At 36.5% G+C, this 23191-nt stretch overlaps 1 protein-coding gene across 1 annotated transcript in view; it reads right to left on the reverse strand.

Moving 5' to 3' along the window:
- FMN2 (formin 2) overlaps positions 1–23191 on the reverse strand; it is a 378063-nt gene that overhangs the window by 114621 nt on the left and 240251 nt on the right. The window contains exons 12-13 of the mRNA XM_053607776.1: positions 20683–20742; positions 20426–20546 (exon numbers count right to left, since the gene is read on the reverse strand). Of these exons, the coding sequence (XP_053463751.1) occupies positions 20426–20546; positions 20683–20742 (181 nt within the window). The remainder of the gene's footprint in view (positions 1–20425; positions 20547–20682; positions 20743–23191) is intronic.

A 23191-nucleotide genomic window follows, 5' to 3' on the forward strand; every position in this document is an offset into this window, starting at 1 on the left:
AGAAGTGACCGTGGCTAATGAAGCTAATGGCATAGTGAGTATTAAGAGTGGGTCAAATGCAGGATACATGGAAAAAGAGGTAGAAATAAAATATCTATTCAATTTGGCAAACAGTGACAACAGTTTCAGTGATGCTAGAGAGACAAAAGACAACCTGAGAGGGTGGGTTGATAGAAGGTTAATAGGGGGGGCCACACCTATGGAGCATACTGCAAGTACAAGTTGGATCTATCAGGTGTAGAACACAAATGCCTTAACGCTGTAATTGGGTAAATGAGGTGAAGGCTATGTTTATTAGTAGGATGTAAGCACTCCAATTTGTACAAAGAATCAACACATTGAATCCCATAATGGCATAAATGTATTTATGATCTATGTACAAATGACTTAATAAATAATAATATAATAAAAAAGAATAAGGAAGGAACTAATGAATCTATAGCCCTGAAGGTGACCAGAAATCTAATCAACTCAAACATCCAGAGAAACTGTCCAGCAAGGTATGCTGGGTCATGGAAAGAATGACGGATATATGAACACAAATCTTTCACAATTTCTGGAAAATACTCATAATATTTTAGTTTTTACTCATCATGGATCATTAGGCCCAACTACGTACTAGAAAATATACTATGCATATGAACTACTCTATCTAAAAGACGGATTTTAGAATAATCTGATCCCTAACAATTAAATGTCTAAATATTAATCTCAAAATAGGTCCTTATCACATGAATACAATGGAAGAGGGCAGAGATAACACACACCCACAAATCCCACAGCACCTTAGCAATGTCATAATTTCTAAGCCTTCTTAGTTCACTAGTTTATCATGAACAATGCCACCGTGGTTATTTAAATAATCTAAATGAATCCACTATACTAGTAATGAAGTAGTTAAACATGAAATTACACTAATTCTACATTATTTGATATATGCTGTATCTATATAAATACCATAATTTCAAATAACATAAAATTCCACAAATTTTTGTACTTTTCTAGGAGTTTTAGAAGTTATTACTGCTGCTGATTCATTTACCTTCAAGTTTAAACATATTTAATGACACCAAAGTTATATAACATGTGTAAGAGATCAAGCCATGAAAAGTAAATGATGGACAGTTTCTTAATGTCTGGAACCTTCTGGTTTGCATGTGAACATTTCCTGGGACCAGGGCTCACTACTTTTGAGGTCAGCCCTTGTAGAGTTTCAGCCCTCGTCTTTAAAGTGTTCTTCATGCAGAAAAGAAGTCTGCCCATCTCTAACTCCACATACTGATCTTTTTCTTCTTCTTTGGTATGACACATAATAAGTCTAATGTTAAGATAGCAAATTTCATTTCAAATGTCGATTCTAATCTCATGATAGTAGGTACTTGGTGTATGTTCTTTAAATGGATTCAGAGGCATGGTGTAACTCAGACAAGGCTACTTAAAAAAAAAGGTTGGACTGAACATCTGAGCTCAAGGGATCTTCTTGCTACAGCCCCCCAAGTAGTCTGGATTACAGGTATATGCATGCCACCATGCCAGCCAGAGAAGACTACTTTGAAACTGATGTTTGCTACAGGATAGAAGAAGAAATACAGTTCAGGTAGTTTTTCATATATTTGGAAATAATTCTGTTTTATTTTCATTTCAGCTTTAAAGTATGAACCCCCTTACTTGATACCCCATGAGCTTAAAAAAAATGGAATGATCTAGAATTCCAAAGCAACTGGTTTTCACTCTAGACACTCAGAGCTATCTGTTCTGATAAGGAACAAGAGTACACGTGTATGGTGAAACATGACTCTAGGGACCATGGAATGTAGTTATGATTCACAATGATATACCTTTCAACAGTTACCCATCTAATGCATGCACGTGGGCATAGAATCTTAAGAAAGATTTCCTAACAACATCCCATATAAAAAAACAGACTCACTAAAGGCTCTTAGCACTAAAACAAATGAGGCAATGATGTTCTATTGTGATTTTTCTCAAGTGATTAAAAAGTTTTTTTATTTGATTATTTTGCGTTCTCTATAGATCCTAGTTATTGAGGTTTTATCTGATTCATAATATGCAAATATCTTCTCTCATTCTGAAGGTTGTCTGTTCCTTTTGGTTGTTGTTTCCTTAGCTGTACAAATAGAAGCTTTTCAGTTTACTTAAGTCCTATTTGTTTACTTTTGTTGTTGTTGCAATTGCTATGGAAGTCTTCTTCATAAAATCTTTCCTTAGGCCAAAATCTTCAAGTGTTTTCCCCACACTTTCTTCAAGGATTTTTATTGTTTCAGGCCTTAGATTTAAATCTTTTATCCATCTTGAATCAATTTTTGTAAGTGGTGAAAGGTGCGGGGTCAGTTTCAGTCCTTTACATGTGGTTATCCAGTTCTCCCAACACCATTTATTGAATAGGGATTCTTTTCCCAGTGTATGTTCTTTTTTGGTTTATCAAAGATCAGGTGACTGTAAGATGTTAATTTCATCTCATGGTTTTCTATTTGGTTCGAAATGTGAGTGTCTCTATTTTTGTGTCAATACCATGATGTTTTGATCACTATGGCCTTGTAGTATACCAGAAAGTCTAGTAGGATGATACCTCCAGCTTTGCTTTTATTACTAAGAATTGCCTTGGCTATACAGGGTTTCTTCTGGTTCCATACAAAATGAAGAATTAATTTTCTAGATCTTGAAAGTATGATGATGGTATTTTAATGGGGATTGCATTGAATCTGTAGATTGCTTTAGGTAGAACAGACATTTTGACAACGTTGATTTTTCCCAGCCTTGAGCATAGTATGTTCTTCCATTTGTTAATATCCTCTGCTATTTCTTTTCTTAGATTTTGTAATTTTCTTTGGTCCTCCACTGGGCAAGAGACATGAATAGAAACTTCTCTAAAGAAGACAGACAAATGGCTAAAGAACATGGAAAAATGCTCATTGTCCCTAATCACCAGAGAAATGCAAATCAAAACTACCCTGAGATATCACCTAACCCCAGTGAGAATGGCCCACATCACAAAGTCTCAAAGCTGCATATGCTGAAGTGGATGTGGAGAAAGAGAACATTTTTACACTGCTGGTGGGACTGCAAACTAATACAGCCTTTTTGGAAGGAAATACAGAGAATTCTCAAAGAACTCAAATTAGACCTCCCATTTGATCCTGCAGTCCCATTACTGGGCATCAACCCAGAAGACAAAAATGCCTTTTATCATAAGGATATTTGCACTAGAGTGTTTATCAAAACTCAATTTATAATCACTAAAATGTGCAAACAGCCTAAATGCCCACCAACCCAGGAATGGATTAACAAGCTTTGGTATAGGTATACCATTGAATACTGTTCAGCCACTAAAAAAGATGGAGACTTTACATCTTTTGTATTAACCTCATGGAGGTGGAATGCATTCTTCTTAGTAAGGCATCACAAGAATGGAGAAGCAAGAATCCAATGTACTAAATTCTAATATGAAGGCGGTAGATGAGCTAATAGAAGAGGGGGCAGGGGAATGAGCAAGTGGGGAGAGGGGTAGAGGGAGGGAGAGGGGGGTCATGGAGTATGGCACACTTCTTGGGGGCGAGACACAATTATAAGAGGAACTTCAACAAATGCAATTAGTGTAACCTAATTCTTTGTACCCTCAATGAATCTCAAATAATAATAAAAAAAAATTTTTTTTAATTTTTTTATTTGGTTGAGGTTTTATGGGATAGAACACAGGGTTGAAAGTGCTAGGCACTAGGGACAGAGTGATCTGAACAGAATCCAAGCATCACTGCTGGCCCTGAGCACTGAAAACAATTCTCATTAGACACAGCAACTGTCTCAGCCCTAAGTCATATTTAGCAGTGATAAGAAAAAGGCAAGACAGAAGTGCAGTCAACAGAATGTATCAAGAGTTAATTCATGCTGTTAAAGAAAAACTCCTTTTTTTTTTTAACCTTGACTCTTTGAAGCTTTCCGCTGTGGTATATTTTCTCAGGCCCGAGAATTCAATAAAAGCCTGTGAGGATTGTTGGGGGGCAGAGGCTGCACCCTTGAATTTACACACAAAGATGTTTGTCTGCTATTTGCCTCCTGGGTGACTCAGTTCGATGCAGTATTGACTGAGTAGGTGTTATTTATTTTGCATCAAGGTTTGATATTTAAAAAGGTGTTCTCTCATTAACTGAATATTTATCACTTTTAACAAGGTCAACAATACTATGAGAAAAAAGGTATTTATAATCACAAATAACATTTCTGGAAATTAAAGATTCGCTTAACTTTAAAGGTTGTACTGTCTCATTTTAAAAATACATGAGGCAAAAACTTTCTTTCAGAGATTAAATGCATGATATTTCACACACTTCTGCCATTACAATGGATATTGCATCACTTGTAATATGAAAACACAACATAAAAGAAAGTGTCTACATAGTCAAGAATGATCTGTATGTATTTCAAGATCATTGTGCCTGTTAGGAATTGCAACTATCAGCCAACCAGCCAAAGGCCTATGGAATTTTGATATTCAACAATAAACCACTGTACATACAAATCCACATATAAATCAAATACAATCATTTTAATCAAACTTCTTTCTGAAGACATTGATGTGATAATGGATAACATAATATGTCATTTACTAAAGACTATCTTTTCCTGAAAAAAAAAAAAAAAAAAAAAAAAGAACATGACTATTTCTAGCCATTCCCTTTTTTCAAAAAATAAGTGTATTTCCTAAGCAGAGTTTTTGATTTCTGAGAACAAACTTGTAAATAGACATAATGCTAAATCAGAACTTTCCATAGAAATGTGAGACAAATTGTAAAAATTTGTAGAAATTCTATAGATGACCCTAGAAGACTGCAGAAAAAGGTATATATGACCTCCTCTCACTTAATGCTGATGATTAATACTTCTCATAACATATAAAAGGCCAAGTTAATTTTAAAAAGAATTAAAGTTATACCAAAATTTGTTTTAAAGAAATATATAAATGGGCACAATGTAGGGGTGTGTGGCACACATTTTGGGTACAGGATATAACTACAAGAGGGACTCTACCTAACACATTCAAATATTGTGACTTGGTTGTTTAACCTAAAATAAAAAAGAAAGAAATATATACACAAAATGGGCAAGCTAATAAATAGAAATAGTGGACTTCAAAATCCTCAATAGATGGTAAAACTAGGAGGTTAAAGCTTGATAAGGAACAAGGTATTTCCATACTCTCAAACAATTATTTCACAAAGCACTTGTTAATTACAAAAGGGGGAAAAAAGTAATGTTTCCTTGGAGGACCCAGACAGATACCACCTAAACCAACAGACCCAAGTGAGGTTTCCCCATAACAGGTGATGGGCCTGCAGATGAGGCATCCACAGGTCACTTTTGCAAACTCATGTGGAGAGACATCTAATAAACAAGGAGCCCATACACTCTAAAAATGGCAGGATCCAGAAAGACAAAAACGAAGGAACTTCTCCAGGTTAAAGAAAACAAGGAGATGTGACAATTAAATGCAATATGTGATTTTGGATTAGGTAAAAGAGCTATAAAGAACACTTTGGACTATGGCTTGTGGATTAGATAATACTTGTGGATTAGATAATCCTGTTTACTGGATTACACTTCCTGAATTGGATAATTGTGCTGTGTAAAGTTAAAGGATATCCAAAGTCTTAGGATATATACATGGAAGTATTGAGGGGTAAAAGAGCATGATGTCTCTGATTTACTCTGATATGGTTTAGAAAAAAAATATTATGCATATTCCAATATGTATGTACAAGGATTACACACATGTACATGGTGATTCAGAAAGGATGGGAGGGGAGGGAGTGATGCAGCAAGAAATAAACAACTGATCGGCTAAATCAGTAATTTTCAAGCAGGGTGCTGTGGCACACTAGTATGCCAGGAGAGGATCTTAGATGTGCTGCAAACATTTTTAAAGATCATTAATTATTTTTAGAAGCAGTTTGAAGTATAGTAAGTATGTCCTATTTTTTTACTTTTTTTTATTTTTTGATCAATGTAATTTAACTGGGCCATGAAAGTTTAAATGTAGGTTCCAGTCTGCCATGATATTAAAAAGGCTGAAAGACACTGGTGCAGGTGTCCCATATATTATTTTACAACTTTACTGTATATCTGAGTTATTGCAAACTAAAAAGTTACAAACATCAATAATAACAATGACAACAAAAGAATGACAAGATGTCCCCATCTGTCTTACTTGGACTTTTAAGGTTCTAACACAAGATGCCGCACCACATTTTCTTGTTTGGAGTGTTAATGACAGTCAAGTAGGAAGCTTGGTTTCTGCTAACATCTGGCTCAAGTGTAAGAATCAGAACACAAAACATTTCTTTAGTTGATGGTCTGACACTGCAGGGTGATGATGGTGAAGGCATCGGGAAGAGTTGCCAAGCAGATATTTAAAGATGACTTCCAAGCTCCACACTCCTAAATCAGTAAAAATATCCAACTTTCCTAAGAAAGTTATGAAAGCTTATTACTTCATCATCTTAAACCACACATAAAAGTAGATGAGGCACCTTATAATAAAATTTAAAAAGTACACCTATTACAAACTCTCCTGCTTATCATATTTTACAAACGGTTCTAGGATTCTTCAAATATATCCATTCTTAACCACAATATTCTCAAGAATTAAAAAGTGGCTCAAACATTTAGGATTTGTATGAATAAATTCCTGAATATGAAATTCCAGAATAAAATGCTGCCTTATCCAGAACATGAATGTCCATAAAACGTATTGTATGGCAAATCCTAATATACTGAATGTATCTGCATGAACTTATATAAAGCCTTATTCTTTTCTTTTTTCCCTTTTCTTTTCTCTTTTCTTCTCTCTCTCTCTCCTTCCCTCTCTTGCTTGCTTTCAAAGACAGAGTCTCTGCTACCCGGGCAGAAGTGCAGGAACCATTCACAGGCATGATCATAGCACTTCAGCATTAAACTCTTGGGCTCAAGCCATCCTCTCACCATAGCCTCCCAGGTTGCTAGCCTTATAGGTACGTACCACCATACCTGGCTAATTTATTATTATTTTTTTCTTCTTCTCCTTTTTTTTTTTTTTTTTTGGTAAAGACATGGTGTTGCTATGTTGCTCAGGCTAGTCTTAAACTCCTAGCCTCAAATAGTCCTCCTACCTCAGCCTCCCAAAGCACTGGGGTTATAGGTGTGAGCCACTGCACCCAGCCTCCTCTGACATTTTCCAAAGAGATAGCAGGATTATACTCACAGTACTAGGTGACAATTAATGTTTATCAGGGTCATAAATGTCTGTCACTGAAGGTGATACAAGATCTTGATGTTACACTGGTCAGGTACCTGGCTTCATACTGTCTTATCCTCCAAAATGTCATTAAATTCTAACTTGGTGTGTAATTGGTGGCATGTAGAACCAGCCTATAAGCATGACAGTCTCCTTGGGTAATAGAGTAGTACTGAAACCACAGGATACTATTATCTTCCAATCTTGATATACAAAGATGCCATAACTGGAGGGAGTAACTGCCAGGGAAGATGCTCAGTCACCTACAAAAGTTTAGTAAACACCCCACACACTTGAGCTTCAGTGACTAACATCTGGCAACTGAAACAGATGCCACTGCGGCTGTCACTTACTTTAGAAATGTTGTCTTGTTAAGGAGTGCCACTGCAGTATAAAATTAGTTGAGGAGTGTAAAAATACTTAATGATGACACACGTGCTCCCCAACAAGCAAACCTCTGACTCATGTATCTGTTTTCAAGATATAAAACAACATTTTGTTCAGTGCTTAGGGTAGCAAACTTCAAGACAGATAGCCCCCAGATGGAAGTATTTTCTAGTTTGGGTTTATAGACAGAGAATGAATAAGAGATACATTTAAAACCAAGGAACACAGCTCATAGGTCAGTCTAAGTTTCCTAAATTGGCATGATGATGATGGTGGAGATGAAGAAGGAGCTATGAAAAGTGCCATATTAGAGAAGGAAGAGAAACACATGGAGGAAGAGGGGAGAACTGATCCGAAGAGAGAGAAAATTACCAAGTACTTGAAACACAGAGTGAGTGACTGAAATGCTGAAGGGGCGCCATCTTGCCTCTCATTCAAAGCAGCAGTGCCAGGAAGAAACCAAGTGATGTCAAGAACTTATTAGGATACTTGTGGTTTTTAAGTTGGGGAAGCTTCAAAGTCTACTAAATATATCACAAAAGAAAAAGAAAAAGAATTAACATTGACTTCAAGGTTTACAAGTAATTTAGGAATTCAAAGCAATTTATCAATGTGGTTGTAAGAAGGAAATGATTTGCAAAGTCATACAATACATTTAGGGTTATTATGGATTTATAACCGGTATCTTTAGACATTAAGTTGTCTGTGAACCTGGGTGAAGAAACTGAAGGTACTTTTAAACATCCAACAGTGAAGCAGCACACCATCTAACTGCCAGGAAACCAGGCTTTGGAAGAGGGAGAACTTGATTCAACCTGCTCGTTTACCACCTGGAGACTTGGCCAAGTTCTTGAATCCTGCTAACCTTGTGATGTGGAGGCAGTTTGGCACAGGCGTTAGTATGCCTGGGGAGCACAGGGCATCTGGCCATGTGTCAATACATGTTGACTTTATTCTGTCTTTGCGTGCATTAAGTAGAAATGGCTCTGACTTCTGTGAAGTCTCAGCTTTCAGAACACAGAAGAGTTTGGATGTTCTTGATATATTACAGGGCTTACCAAAAACCATAAATTCCAACAGATATAGATGCAAAGCTGTGACATAAAGACCACATGTTCCACAGAGAGGTGGCAAAGGCCTGAATAAGAATAACCTGAGAGTCACGGGGATCACCGAATTAAGTCCATTATTGTCAAAATCAAATAAGACATGGGGGATTTATTATCTGAAATGTGCTACTTAAGTTGGGGTAACACCTTTCTGCTACACTGGACATTGGTCCAGCACTCCCACACTTCCACTGTCCTGGTTTTTTTTTTTTTCTTTTTTTTTTTTTTTTGTGGTTTTTGGCCGGGGCTGGGTCTGAACCCACCACCTCCGGCATATGGGACCAGCGCCCTACTCCTTGAGCCACAGGCGCCGCCTTGTCCTGGTTTTTTTCTCAAGTTTTGGAAATGGATATAATCATCTTTGACGCTATCTGGAAGGCAACCACATACACAATGAAGCAAAAAGATGACATCAAGAAATGTTCACTGGGAAAAGAAGGGCATTGTGCGGCTTAAATATCTCCAAAAGTTAAAAATATTCTTAACTTTAAGGGCCATAAGAGACAGATGGGACCAAGTTAAGAATAATATAAGACAATGATTGAAATTCAAGAATACATAAACAGTATGTCATTAGTAAGATACAGTCTCTCAGCTTCAAAACTACCTTTCTACACTAGAGCCTGGGCCCAGGTGGTGGGGGACTCCGCCACCTTTCTCCTTTGCCATCTGCTTTCCTGACAGGTGTCCTCAAGGAAGGGGAAAGGGAAGGGTGGGAGGGGAGAGAAAGAGGAGGAGGAGCGCTGAAGTAATAATTTGGTCTCCTCTCTTAAGTACTGTTTGTAGACACCTCTCATCTCAAGTCAGTGGGTGGCTGCAGTTCCTGACTTATTTCCATCTACCCAAATCAAGCGTCACTGCACCTGTAAAAAGCACGAGTACAGCCAATCCAAGTGGTGCCATACTCTACCCTCTCTGTAAAGTTCTGGGTTCTTTGCTTGCCTCAACTTCCTTACTTCATTCCTCTGGCCCAAGCGATGGCAGCTGCTTCCTATACCCACTTCAGCATTCCCTTTTAATTTTGTAATTCTTCAGCATGTGTTAACTTAATACTCCATGCTAAATTACTTCCACTATAACAGTAAGTGTGGGTGCTGTTTTCCTGACTTCATTCTGAATCAGTAGAAGCAGTAACCAAAATTAAGGATTTGTGTTTCTCTCAGTATTCCCCAGCTTCCTGGCACTACTAGTTAATGCTACTTTTACTAATTGCTTATAAATAATCTATTCAGATGGTTAACCAGAAAATATGCCAGGTTTTGGACTGATTTTTTTTCCCAAAGGGATTTTACATTATGAGTAACATCAATTTGCCAACATGAAAAAGTCTTCTTACATATTGCCTATTCTTCTAATTAAATTTAAAATTTTCCTTAATGATGTTTACATTTGAATTTGGCAACATATATAATTTCTCCTTGGTGTGTGTCACACTTTATGGGGGCAAGACATGATTGTAAGAGGGACTTTGCCTAACAATTGCAATCAATGTAACCTGGCTGATTGTACCCTCAATGAATCCCCAACAATAAAAAAATAATAAAAAGAATGAAAAGGCAGAACAATCATGTATTTTAAAGCAGTGGGGCCCAAATGACTAATTTTCAACTGCAATTCAAACATATTACTAGGTGACTGTCTTGTTTTCTCTTCTGAAATAAAATTATTAAAGATGTATTACATAACATGTAGATAACTTGTACATATATGCATTATATACGTATATACATAACACGTGTATAACATGTAAGGAATGATTAAATGAATACCTATATACTCAATTTCCAACTTAAAGAAACAGAACCCAACCAATAGGAGCCCAATATGCTCCCCTAGGTCCCTCTCTCAGGCCCAGAGGTAAGTGCTATCTTCAACTTTGTGCTTCCATCCCCTTTTCATCCCTAGACAGGTACAGTAGTCCCCCCCACACACATAGTTTTGCTTCCTATAGTTTCGGTTACCTGTGGTCAGCCACAGTCAAAACGTATTACAGTATTTTGAGAAGGAATGAGAGAGAGAGGGAGAGAAACAAAATTCACATGACTTTAATTACGGTATATTATCACAATTATTTATTTTATTACTTGCTGCTGTTGTTAATCTCTGACGGCGTAGCGTATAAATTAAACTTGATCATCGGTATATATGTATATACAGGATTCAGCTTTAGGCACCCACTAGTGATCTCGTGACACAGCTCCCAAGAATAATTGAGGACTGCTATAATTATTTAGTTATATGGTCTATATGTCTGAACTTTAAAAACTGAAATCCTACTCTTTGTATTTTTTCTACCTCTTGCTTTTCCTCAAGATCATATTAATCTGATTTACCCATCGTTAATGCGGGTAATTGTAGTTCAAAAGGTTTCACTATTCAACAGATGTTCTTCGAAGGAAAATATCATAATTTACTCAGTTGCTATTTTGTTGAGAAACATGTGAAGGGTTATGGGACTGCTGCTGTAAATATGGATGCATTATGTATTTCACCTGGTTACTTGTGCACTAGGGCGTATGCCGAGGGGCCAAGTGCTGGGTCTGAGACTACAGACATTGTCAACGTAATGAGATCATGTCAAATGGTTTTCCAAGTGAGTAGAACAATTTATATTTCCATCATTAGTGTAAAGAGTTATCTCCAATCCACATCTTTTCCAACACTACACATTCTCTGACTTTTAACATTTTAAAGATGCATTCTCAGCATAATTTGAAAAGTTATTGACATTTACACTCTGGCATTTAATACACAGTCAGACCTCTCTGCTCATCACTGTTCATGTAGCTTGCAGTGCACATTTATTAACATTCTCCTTTGGGGCAAGTTCATCAGACAGCTTCACTGAAGAGGAATCATTTTAGCTAAGTAGATTCATTTTAGCTGAGATTCATTTTAGCTGAATCCCTTACAAGAAGGAGCAGGGGTTTTGCCAATTGAAAATAGGAAAAGAAATGACTTGGTCAGGGAGAATGAAACATTCTCATGGAGATGTTGGCAACGACTATACTCTGATGGTGGGCATTCACCATATGAATGTAGACCATGATCTCAGGTGATAATCTGTTTACGCTGGGTCCTTCGAGGAAACAGAATCTTTTGCCTTTGAATTAATTTAAGTTGGCTATTGCTTTAAAAGACCAATAGTTTTGCAAAGTACACACTGTAACACAATCAGGGATAATTATAAAATAAATCTTAACTCAAAATGTCTGAGATCTAATCAGCTTTAGTTAGCTGTTGCTTACACCAGGCAGCAGAGCCAGAAAAACAAACAATCAGTAAAAAAAAAAAAAAAAAAATAAGACTTTACAATCTTTGTCTAATGTAAGTAAAAGTCATCAAGTATTAGAGTTAAATGACCAGTGGGGACTTGATTTTCTTCTTATTTCTCCTTTCTACTACCAAAATTACCACTGAAAGTAATGGCAATTCAAGAGATAAACAGTACAAAAAGTCAAAGAATTCTGAAAATGTTTACATTGAGTACGTGTGCACATTTTTGCAGAGGAGGAGGTGAGGAAAAGGAGAAATACTTAAAGATTATCAACTTTGGAAAAAATCACAAATGAAAAAAATCCACTCTGTTCAAAGCTTACCAAAAGAAATCTAAACATCTCAAGCAGCAAAACACTATAGTAAACTATGTGCTGTTAACTGAAAGAAATCATGGAATGATATAATTTTATTAGGAAGCACTTACATGCTACCTAGGAAATAGAACGTTCTATGTGAGATTTCATGACTTGATGACTATACAGCCATAGAAATACTCTGCTTCTCTGCATATAGCCAATATTTGAGTCAAAATTCCAAGAATGCACTAACTCACCTCATTGAACCTATTGATTTATTTATTCAGATTTCCTTCTATAATTTTTTTTTTTTTTACCTGATGAAGTATTCATACATCATGGCTAAATTCTAATAGCAATACCTAACTCAAACCTTCCTAATGAATTAAAATAGAACGAGGCTCACCTTCCATTTTGCGTTCTGTTCCTATTTTATTAACATTGCTACTATACCATTTGGCAATTGTGTTTGTATGTTTGCCTTCTCAACTTTCCCTGAAGGGCTCCAGGCAGTGAACCCCAAAGCCGTGTTAGTGTCACAGTGAAGAGGACAAGTTCCTCACCATGTTCCCCGGATACATATCCAGTCCCAGCTCCCACTAGCTGATATTTTTCAGGGTATTCAAACTCTCTAACTTGAAGTTACTTAATCATTAAAGAGAGGATTAATGATAATATCTATGTCATTGGGATTAAATGAGTTCATGCATGTAAAACATGGAGGCAGAGTAGGCTTAGCAAGCTACCCCAAAAGGCATATCAGAATCATAGGTTGGGAGGGTTTTTCAAACCATATAGTGCACAGTCCTCACACTGGTTATAATTTTGCTGCAACAAGCCACATACATGTCAGGCATGAGTATTTTGTATTCTGTAGATATATACATGGTATAAATTGAGAAACCACTGGTTTCAAGGACCAACAGACAGTCAAAACCCACACAGTTGAAAAATAAGTGCCTTTGCTCACACTTTCTCACACTTGAACTTCTACTTTCTTGCCCTTGAGAGAATTTTATAGATCTTTCAAAATCCAATTTAAATATAATTTTCCATGTCATTATCTCTTCTGTAAGATTTTGTTTATGTAATAAACACATGGCATAATGGGCTTTTGTGTCACTACTGGTATTCTTATTAGTCTAGGAGCTATGAGGGAAGGGTCATTTGTTTCTATATTTTGTTAATTTAATAAACACTTATTGAATGATAGTTAATGTACTCAACTATAATGTCTCTACGATTCCTTACTGATCTAAATCCCATAAATTTTATTATTCTGTTCTGTCTTAAGAAATAATACATCCACTAAAACTATTCAATTGCATTTCTAGAAAATATTTGGGTAATATTTGGTAATATCAAGTACTTGAAAAAATGTTCTTGGCCTCTGATCCAATAATTATAAATTTGAATCTATACTAAAGAAATAGCTCAGACAAGACACAATTTTTTTGGTTTTTTTGTTTGTTTTTTTGAGACAGAGTCTCACTTTCACCCTGGGTAAAGTGCTGTGGCATCACAGCTCACAGCAACCTCAAACTCTTGGTGCTTAAGCATTTCTCTTGCCTCAGCCTCCCAAGTAGCTGGGACTACAGAAGCCTGCCACAGCGCCCGGCTATTTTTTTGTTGCAGTTGTCATTGTTGTTTCGCAGGCCAAGATGGGGTTCAAATCCACCATCCTGGGTGTATATGGCTGGCGCCCTACTCACTGAACAGGCACTGCCCAAGATACAATTTTTTAAAGTCTATGCATAAGGACATTCAACATGATATACTTTAGCTGGGAAGAGTTAAATTTCCCACAAAAATCAAATTACTCACTAAATCATAGGCACAATCATAGGATGGAGTGCCATGAAACCATTCCTACATGGTTCTTGAACTATATTAAATAGCCTGGGAAAACGTTCCTGCTACATAAATGAATACACATACCCAGTCAAACAGAACGATGAATTCATAGACTAAGCTTCTTTCTCTCTGTCAAAAACACATAGCAGGAAAAGATAACATAAAAAGAGGAAACTAAACAGACATAGTATGCTTTTAAAAAATGTAAATATCTCCTTGGACCAGAAATAGTAGAGAAGCCCAAGTTAATAAACAGGGCTAAAATAAGAAGTCACCAGACGCTAAATAAGAAGAAGGCAGCAAAGAGCCTTCTATGTGGGGATGGCGGGCGGGAGAGGACAGGCAGGAGGGAACAGAACCAGTCTCCCCACTGGAAACCCCCCCCCCCCGTGTTATGACTGGTCTCCCCAGCTCATGAGGTGGCTCATGTGAAAATGGCTACAATCCATTGCTTCCTAGGCTACAGCTCACACATGCAGCCATATGTGCAGGGCAGCGAGAGTCGGTAGATAGAGCTTTTCAGCCCAGACCTCGGCCAAGTCATTCACTAGCTTGGTGACTGGAGCCGCAATAAACCAAACATGGCAACAGGGTGGGAGCTCCCAGCTGCCCCCTGGAAGGTCTGGCTCTGGCTATTTCAATGTTATCTAAAGTTCCTGAGCTGAACTGATACGAATTTTAAAACATAACACATAATCCCTCCCATGGAGGATACTTTTCAAGACCTCTAGTGGATGTGGAAAAGGCAGATAGTATTGAAACCTATATATACTACCTTTTTTCTGAAAATGTACTAATACATATCTATACTAAAATTTAATTTATAAATGAGGCACAGATTCACAGTAATACTAAAAGAAAATAATTACAACAATATACTATAGGCAAAAGTTATGTGAAGGTGGTCTTTCTCAAAATATCTTATTTTACTGTATTTACCCCTTTGGTGATCTGTCCATCTGATAACCAAGATAAGTTGTTTAAGTGACTAATGGGTGGATTAGTGGAACTTCTGGACAAGGAAATGACTTACATTTATGAGGGATGCAGTATGAGATTTCATCATGCTGCTCAGAATGGTATAGAAGTTGAAATTTATAAATTGTTTATTTCTGAAGTTTTCCGTTATTTTCCGACTGCATTTCACTGTGGGTAACTGAAGCCACACAGTGTAAAACCACAGAAGGGGATGGGCTACAGTAAAAAGCAATTTTTTTATTTCTCACTTTTCCTCTCCTCAAACATAAGAAAAAACAGAAATACTAGGAATTAAGAATTTTAAATGCAATAGTGGAAAACTAGTAGATGGATGCTAATAACTCACTATAAACAAGTTAAAACTAGTTTTTCCTATATACTCGTATCTCTGGACATGAATGTGGCTTCAATTTGAAGACAATATTAATGATTTTAAACATATTTTCAAAGTCAAGTATTCCCATTGAAATGAGAAAGAAAGTGGTGGGAGAAGGAAAAACAGAGAGAAAAATGATGCAGAGAAGAATCTGAATGAAAACATTCTTGCCACCTAATTACTCAATGCTCTGCGCACGATGAGTTGACAGTCTTGTGGCGAATACTCAAATTCCCACCCAAGAAAGGCACTGGAACAGAAGTCATCATTTGGCATGACTCTACCAAGAAAAGCTACTGACAGCCAGATAAGAACAAAGAAAGCTGATCAGGGGCTTGAAAAACTACAAGGCACAGAGCTCAGAAAGCCAGATGAGCCCCTGGAGGAGCTGGGGAAATCTTGGGAATAAGCAGAGAAACTGAGCACAGTGGATGATCTGACAGATACTACACTGAGCTTCAGTCCTCTTACTGAAATGTCTCAGCGTTATAAAAAAATCAACACATTGTACCCCACATATGCGTAAATGTATTCATGATCTATGTGTATATGACTTAATAAAGAAATTCTGGAAAAGTAAAAAAGGAGGTAAGTTATGGGTTTTTGTCAGTTTTTAATCCTCAGAGTTTGATGGTTTTGTAAATAGCTCTTCAAGCTGATTTCATTTTTTTAAGAACGGCAATATATACTTAGAATTCCTATCTTTTTCAGAGACTATTTGGATTTATTTATTTATTTTTTAATTTCAGGTTAATATAAGGGTACAAATGATTCGGTTACATTGTGTTTGTTAGGTAAGGTTCCTGCTGGAGGGGTGTCCCCCACCCAGGAGGTGTGCCACCTGCTTGTACATTGTGCCTATTAGGCGGCCTACATGGGACAACAATTCCCCTCCCTCCTCTTGTCTCTCCCCTCCCCCAATTTGAATTAAATTAACCTTTTCTCTTATGTGGGTGTGTATTAGTTTGTCTAATATTAATTAGATTAATTACATTAATCAACATTAGTATTGATTTTCCATTCTTGTGATACTTTACTAATGAGAATGTTCTCCAGTCCCATTACTAGGAAACTACCCAGAAAAAAAAAAAAATCATTATTATCATAAGGACATTTGCACTAGTTGGTTTACTACAGCTCAATTTACAATCAGTAAGATGTGGAAACAACCCAAGTGCCTAGCAATCCATGAATGGTTTATACTTAACATTATTTCATGAACTATAGTTTCATTTCCCACCTTCACTGAAAGCTCTTGAGAGGCAAATGTCATTATTCTGTTACCAGCAACATACCAGCTTTGCATTTCTCAAAATGTGTTTCGCTAACTACAAATAACTACAAAACCCACCAGAATCTGTAAAAGGAAAAAAAATGTTCGCTGGCCAAATAAACTGGAAAACGACTTCCTTTGGAGAATAATGTGAATTCCTTTTAAATTTAATTTAACCTCGCAATTTCTATATGCATTTGATCATGAAGCTCTCCATTTATTCAATTCCGCCAAATTTTACCAAGCTATGGGCAATGAGGGGAAGATACTCCACCAGGCAAATGTTATAGTTGTTAGTTGGTATGGACTTCTGGATAAGGTCATCTTTTCCCCACATAAAGTGTAAACCCTCAGGGTTAAAACCATGTGGAGGTGGTTGTCTCCTTAGCTGTACAGAAATTCGTTTATTTTTGTTGTTGCAATTGCCACAGAAGTCTTCTTCATAAAGGTTTTCCCCAGGCTGATACCTTAAAGTGTTTTTCTGTGCTTTCTTTGAGGAATTTTATCATTTCATGTCTTAAATTTAGGCCTTTTATCCATCTCGAATCAATTTTTGTGAGTGGAGAAAGGTGCAGATACATGTGGCTATCCAGTTCTCCCAGCACCATTTATTGAATAGGGAGTCTTTCCCCCAGTGTACGCTCTTGTTTGGTTTATCGAACATTAGGTGGCTGTAAGATGTTAATTCCATTTCCTTGTTTTCTATTTAATTCCAAATGTCTATGTCTCTATTTTTGTGCCAGTACTATGCTGTTTTGACCACTATGTCCTTGTAGTACAGCCTAAATCTGGTGTGGTGTGCTGAAGCTCCTGGCTTTGTTTTTATTACTAAGAACTGCTTTACCTATATGGGTTTTTTTCTGGTTCCATATAAAATGAAGAATTATTTTTTCCAGGTCTTGAAAGTATGATGCCGGTATTTTAATAGGGATAGCACTGAATCTGTAGATTGCTTTGGGAAGTATAGACATTTTAACAATATTGATTCTTCCCAGCTATGAGCATGGTATGTTGCTCCATTTGTTAATATCCTCTGCTATTTTCTTTCCTAGGGTTTCATAATTTTCTTTATAGAGGTCCTTCACCTCTTTTGTTAGGTATATTCCTAAGTATTTCATTTTCTTTAAAGCAATGGCAAAGTGAGTTGTGTCACTTAATTAGCCTCTCATCTTCACTGTTATTGGCATATACAAAGGCCACTGACTTGTGGACATTGATTTTATATCCTGAGACATTACTGTATTGTTTGATGACTTCCATGAGTCTTGTGGGTGAGTCTTTGGGATTCTCTAAGTATAAGATCATGTCGTCAGCATGATCAGAGGGAGAGTTTGATCTCCTCTGCTCCCATCTGGATTCCCTTTATTTCCTTCTCTTGCCTGATTGTATTGGCTGCAACTTCCAGCACTATATTGAATAGTAAAGGTGACAGAGGACAACCTTGTCAGGTTCCAGTGGTAAGTGAGAAGCTTTCAGTTTTACTCCATTCAGTAAAATATTAGCCATGGGTTTGTCATAGATAGCTTCTATCAGTTTAAGAAATGTGCCACCTAAGCCTATACTCTTCAGTGTTCTAATTAGAAATGGATGCTAGACACCTTTTAGGGGCAAGACACAATCGTAAGAGGGACTTTACCTAACAAATGCAACAAACGCAATCAGTGTAACCTGATTTCTTACACCCTCAATGAATCTCCAACAATAAAAAAAAAAAAAAATGTAGAGGCGCTCAAAAGAGGCTAAGGAACTCCTTCAATATTTAATCTCCTATAGCAACCATATTGCTCAGGAAGGCAATAAATGCATACGTGGAAATAGTATTTGGCTACTAGTTTATCTGGTGTCGTTACCTCTTTATTTTTAGCTCCAAATCTTGTGAAAACTTGCCATTTTCATGGCTACATGCATACTTAATACCTTAATAAGAGGGTATGTATATAAGAAAATAGGATAACATTCCAAAGTTATGCAGCAAGAGAAACAAACCTAAATCCCCTGATAATAAGATTACCATTCCTCTCATTTATCAGGTCATCTGTAAACTAGGAAATCCTACTTTGCAAGGATTGCTGATCGAAGTGTGAGGCATTTTCTAGATCCCTTAGAAATGCCGCTAGGACAAAATGCCCCTGTACCTCATCAACACGCATGCATGTGTAAAATTTCATAAGCAAACCAGGCCGCCTGGCACAAACGTGAAGCACAACAAATACTACAGCATGAATGTTTTATTTCTTAACTTACATACCTAGTAACAGTGTTACAGAAATATCACATAATTTTATTTATTAATATTACATAAAAATAGGGCAAGTCAAGGCACTTTTCTTTGGATCTAATTCAAGAGCACCAACATGTAAGGCTCCAACCAGACACATCATAATGACCTAATTTCAGCCCTTCCAACAGTGAGGACTGTATCCTTGTTGTATCCACAGCAACTAGAAAATGTCTGAGATGAACCAGACCCATAAAAAATCTTGTTGAATATAAAGAGCTATAAGCAAACTACATACTGTTGCTATGTTCTTTGAAATCCACATAAAAACATCTGTGATCAGAATAGAACAACTTCACGAATTTGATGGTAGATCAGGGTATCTTTGTGTAAACACATCTCTCATTTGGAATATAGTTTCTTAAAAAGTTATGGCTTTCTTTGGTTTCTGGATGGGGATACCATGCATCTTCTTCCCATCTAGTTATACAATATCAGATGAAATCCCACATAAATTTATTCCTTGTCTGTACTTATTAGAGCTAGAAAGAGACTCAAATAGATAGTTGAGGTATACTCAACTCCACAATGATAAGAATAAATCTCACGAAGACAGGAAAAAAGAGATTTAACTTAAAATGTTTTTAAATTGTTTAAACTATTGGCTTTTATGTAAATGTTACTTTTAATTTAGAAATCTAAAGAACTTCAATATTTCTTCAAAATGATTCGATGTAAGAGTTCTTACTGACAGTAAAACAACATACATGTATGTGTTTTTTGGCTGAATAATTAAAAGAAGATAATTTGTTCCCAGGAAAGTTCACAAGCCACAAAATCTTAGGTACCTATACCATGGAGGAAGGGGAGGACTATTTATCTTTTTTTTTTTTTTTTTGAGACAGAGTCTCACTATGTTGCCGTTGGTAGAGTGCTGTGGCGTCACAGCTCATAGCAACCTCAAACTCCTGGGCTGAAGGAGGATTCTCTTGCCTCAGCCTCCCAAGTAGCTGGGACTACAGGTGCCGCCACAGCGCCTAGCTATTTTTTGGTTGCAGTTGTCTTGTTGTTTAGCAGGCCTGTGCCATGCTCGAACCCGCCAGCTTTGGTGTATGTGGCCAGCGCCCTACTCACTGAGCCACGGGTGTTGAGCAGACTATTTATCTTTTAATGATGACCTAATTTGTTTCCCACCATGGCATGATGAATGTTCAAATGTCCTTGGCTATCACATGAAAATAAATTGCATAATTGCTCCTAATGAAATACAGATCATTGCTGAAATCACCCAGATATTATGGAATAACTCAATTTTTGATACATCTAGCTTTTTAAGTAACAACGAATGAAGATTTTGGCAAAATTACCTTTCAAGTCTTTCTTCAGTTTTCGGAGATCTTTTTGAAAATCTTCAAATTTCATATGTGAGGCGTGAAAAAGGTCCTGTGGGTCTGGCAGTGGGAAGACACATTGTTCCTTTCCAGCATCCTAATTAATGAAAAATACATAATTTTTACATAAACCCCCATTGCTATAAGTAAGAATAACACCAGTAATAACGAAAACAAACACTACCAAACCACCCAACAGAGAACAGAATATGACTATACGTTAAAACTCTTACCTCATCAAAATTTCGAAGATAATATGAAACAATGTAAGACAAAAGGTTTCTGCTGTTGTCCTAGGCATAAAGGCCAAAGTAAGTAATGCTTTTTAAAAATGGCAAAATATACAGCATCATAGAAAATAAATTCTAGTGAATTAACACACATACATGAGAACATTTAGAATGCAGTGTGAAATTTAACATGGTCTTAGTCTTTGGAATGGTCTTAGTCATTGTGTCTAAGAAATTGAATGACATAGAAGATTTCTCCCCCACGCCCTGCCATGTCCCAATCTATGCATAGCTGCTTAAGAGTGGAGTCTCAGCTGTAAACACTTTCCCATTTTTATCCTCCTCCTCCTTATTAATTTTTGTTTTAGTATTTTATATTTTATTATAAATCTTTGATTATTATCTTTATGTTTTAAAACTACTATCTGAAATGAAATAATTAAATATTGCTAGCATTTATACAGAGCTGGACCAGTGTGTACCCTTCCTACATTAAGTCTCATAGAGACTCATCAGCCCGTGAACCAGGGAAATATAAAAGCTAAGCATCATTTGAGTCAGTGGGAGGGGAGCTTTGAAAATGCCAGTGTGTATTATAATTAGTTGTATCAATAATTGATATTGAGGAATTAATATCCCTGAAGTTATCAATAAGACAATGTATATTCAGTTTTACAGAAAAAATACACAGTTATTTTTGTGTATAACAGACCTCAACAAACAGATTTTCACCTCTTTTCTGGCAGATTTAGAGGCATTAATTTCTAACTAACCTTTTTTCTATAGCTCCAAATTAGTAGTAAGTATTGTGAATCAAGATACAAAATATAGATTTTACTTTAAAAACAAACCTCATGGTATAATACAGTAGAAACTCTGTAAGATGACCAACCAAGGGACTGTAACAAATTGGCCAACATACAGAGGTGGTCAATATAAGGAACTGTTGGTTGTACATATGGTACCTGTCCGGTCTATGAAAACTGGGTCAACCTAAGGTGGTTGATGTAGGAAGATGGTCAACCCTGGAGGCTTTAGTGTATATTCTCTGGAATGTTTGATGTAGCCATGATTTTCCATCTATTTATAAAAAGGGCAAAACCCATTTATAATCGAGTCTGACATGAAATAGTTAATTTATCTATTAGGTCTTCCTTTGTTAGACAGCATTTGTTTGTAAAAGGATTTAAGCAACTTGACTTCCTTTTTTTCCTCCTAATTTGTAAATCAAGGAAAGGGTTGGCAGTACCAGAATCCATCAACAACAATTCATAAAGATGCGCTGCTGACAGGCAAGTTGGGAGAATATTCTGAGTAATGGAAGTAGCAGCTCTGTCCATGGACATCTACAGGTGGGGCTGAGAAGTAACTGCGGCCACATTTGCTTTACAGAAAAAGAACCAGCTCTGGAAGATTTTGCATAGCTCTTCTCAGAGTGCAAGTGAAATCATGTTGAAAAATGTTACTTCTTGACTTAGTCCTCAATTTTTATTTTAAATTATCCCTTATTAAATGAATGAAATTTAACTTAATGGAGGATTGAATAAAATACATAAACCAATACAAAAAAAACCCACCATGAATAATTTCTTACTTGTATATGATTACTAGAATCTGTTTCCGAATCAGCTTATAAGTGAAATATTAGATTGATGCTATCTATATGTCAATGATATTTGTTTCAATCCAATAAGCAGTTGATAAGAACTATTCAAGAACTACCACATGTTTAGAAAAGGTCCTTGTTTGTTCGTTTTAGAGATGGGCATTTTACATGTTTCCCAGGCTGGCCTCAGCATTCCTCTCACTTCAACCCCCTGAGAAGCAGGATTACAGGTTCCTGCCACCACATCCAGCTGGAGCTTTTTTTTTTAAACAAATTTGATTTATCAGGTCTCTATAGTGTAGACCTGATACATGAAAATTTGCTATCATACAAATATAATTTGCATTACACTATTGGTATATCAAAAGAGGACTATGAGTTATTCAATTTTGGAAAAGCAACATCCAATGTGTTCCAGATAGATGTTTATTGAAAGAATGTTAAATGAAAACAAATAGATACACACACAGAGTCCCTGACCTATGATAGTGTGACTTAACAATTTTTCAATGTCATGATGGTCCAAAAGCAATAAGCAGTCAGTAGTAAATGAACTTGGAGTATCCACACAACCACTGTTTTTCGTTTTCAGCACTGTATTCAATATATCACATGAGATATTCAATACTTTATTATGAAATAGGTCTCGTGTTAGATAATTTTGTCCAACTATCGGCTAATGTAAATATTCTGCGCGCATTTAAGGTAGGTTATGATAAGCTATGATGTTCAGCAGTCTATTTTATTAAACTCAGTTTTCACTTAAGATGTTTTCGACTTTGAATGGGTTTATTGGGAAACAACCCCATAGTAAGTAAGGAACACCTGTATATTGATGAGTAAACTAACTGTTGTCTGACAGAAAAAAAAAAAGTATCTCTCTCTTCTGAGGGAAACTATTTCATT

Source organism: Nycticebus coucang, chromosome 10, assembly GCF_027406575.1.
Source record: "Nycticebus coucang isolate mNycCou1 chromosome 10, mNycCou1.pri, whole genome shotgun sequence".
NCBI classification, from domain to species: Eukaryota; Metazoa; Chordata; class Mammalia; order Primates; family Lorisidae; genus Nycticebus; species Nycticebus coucang.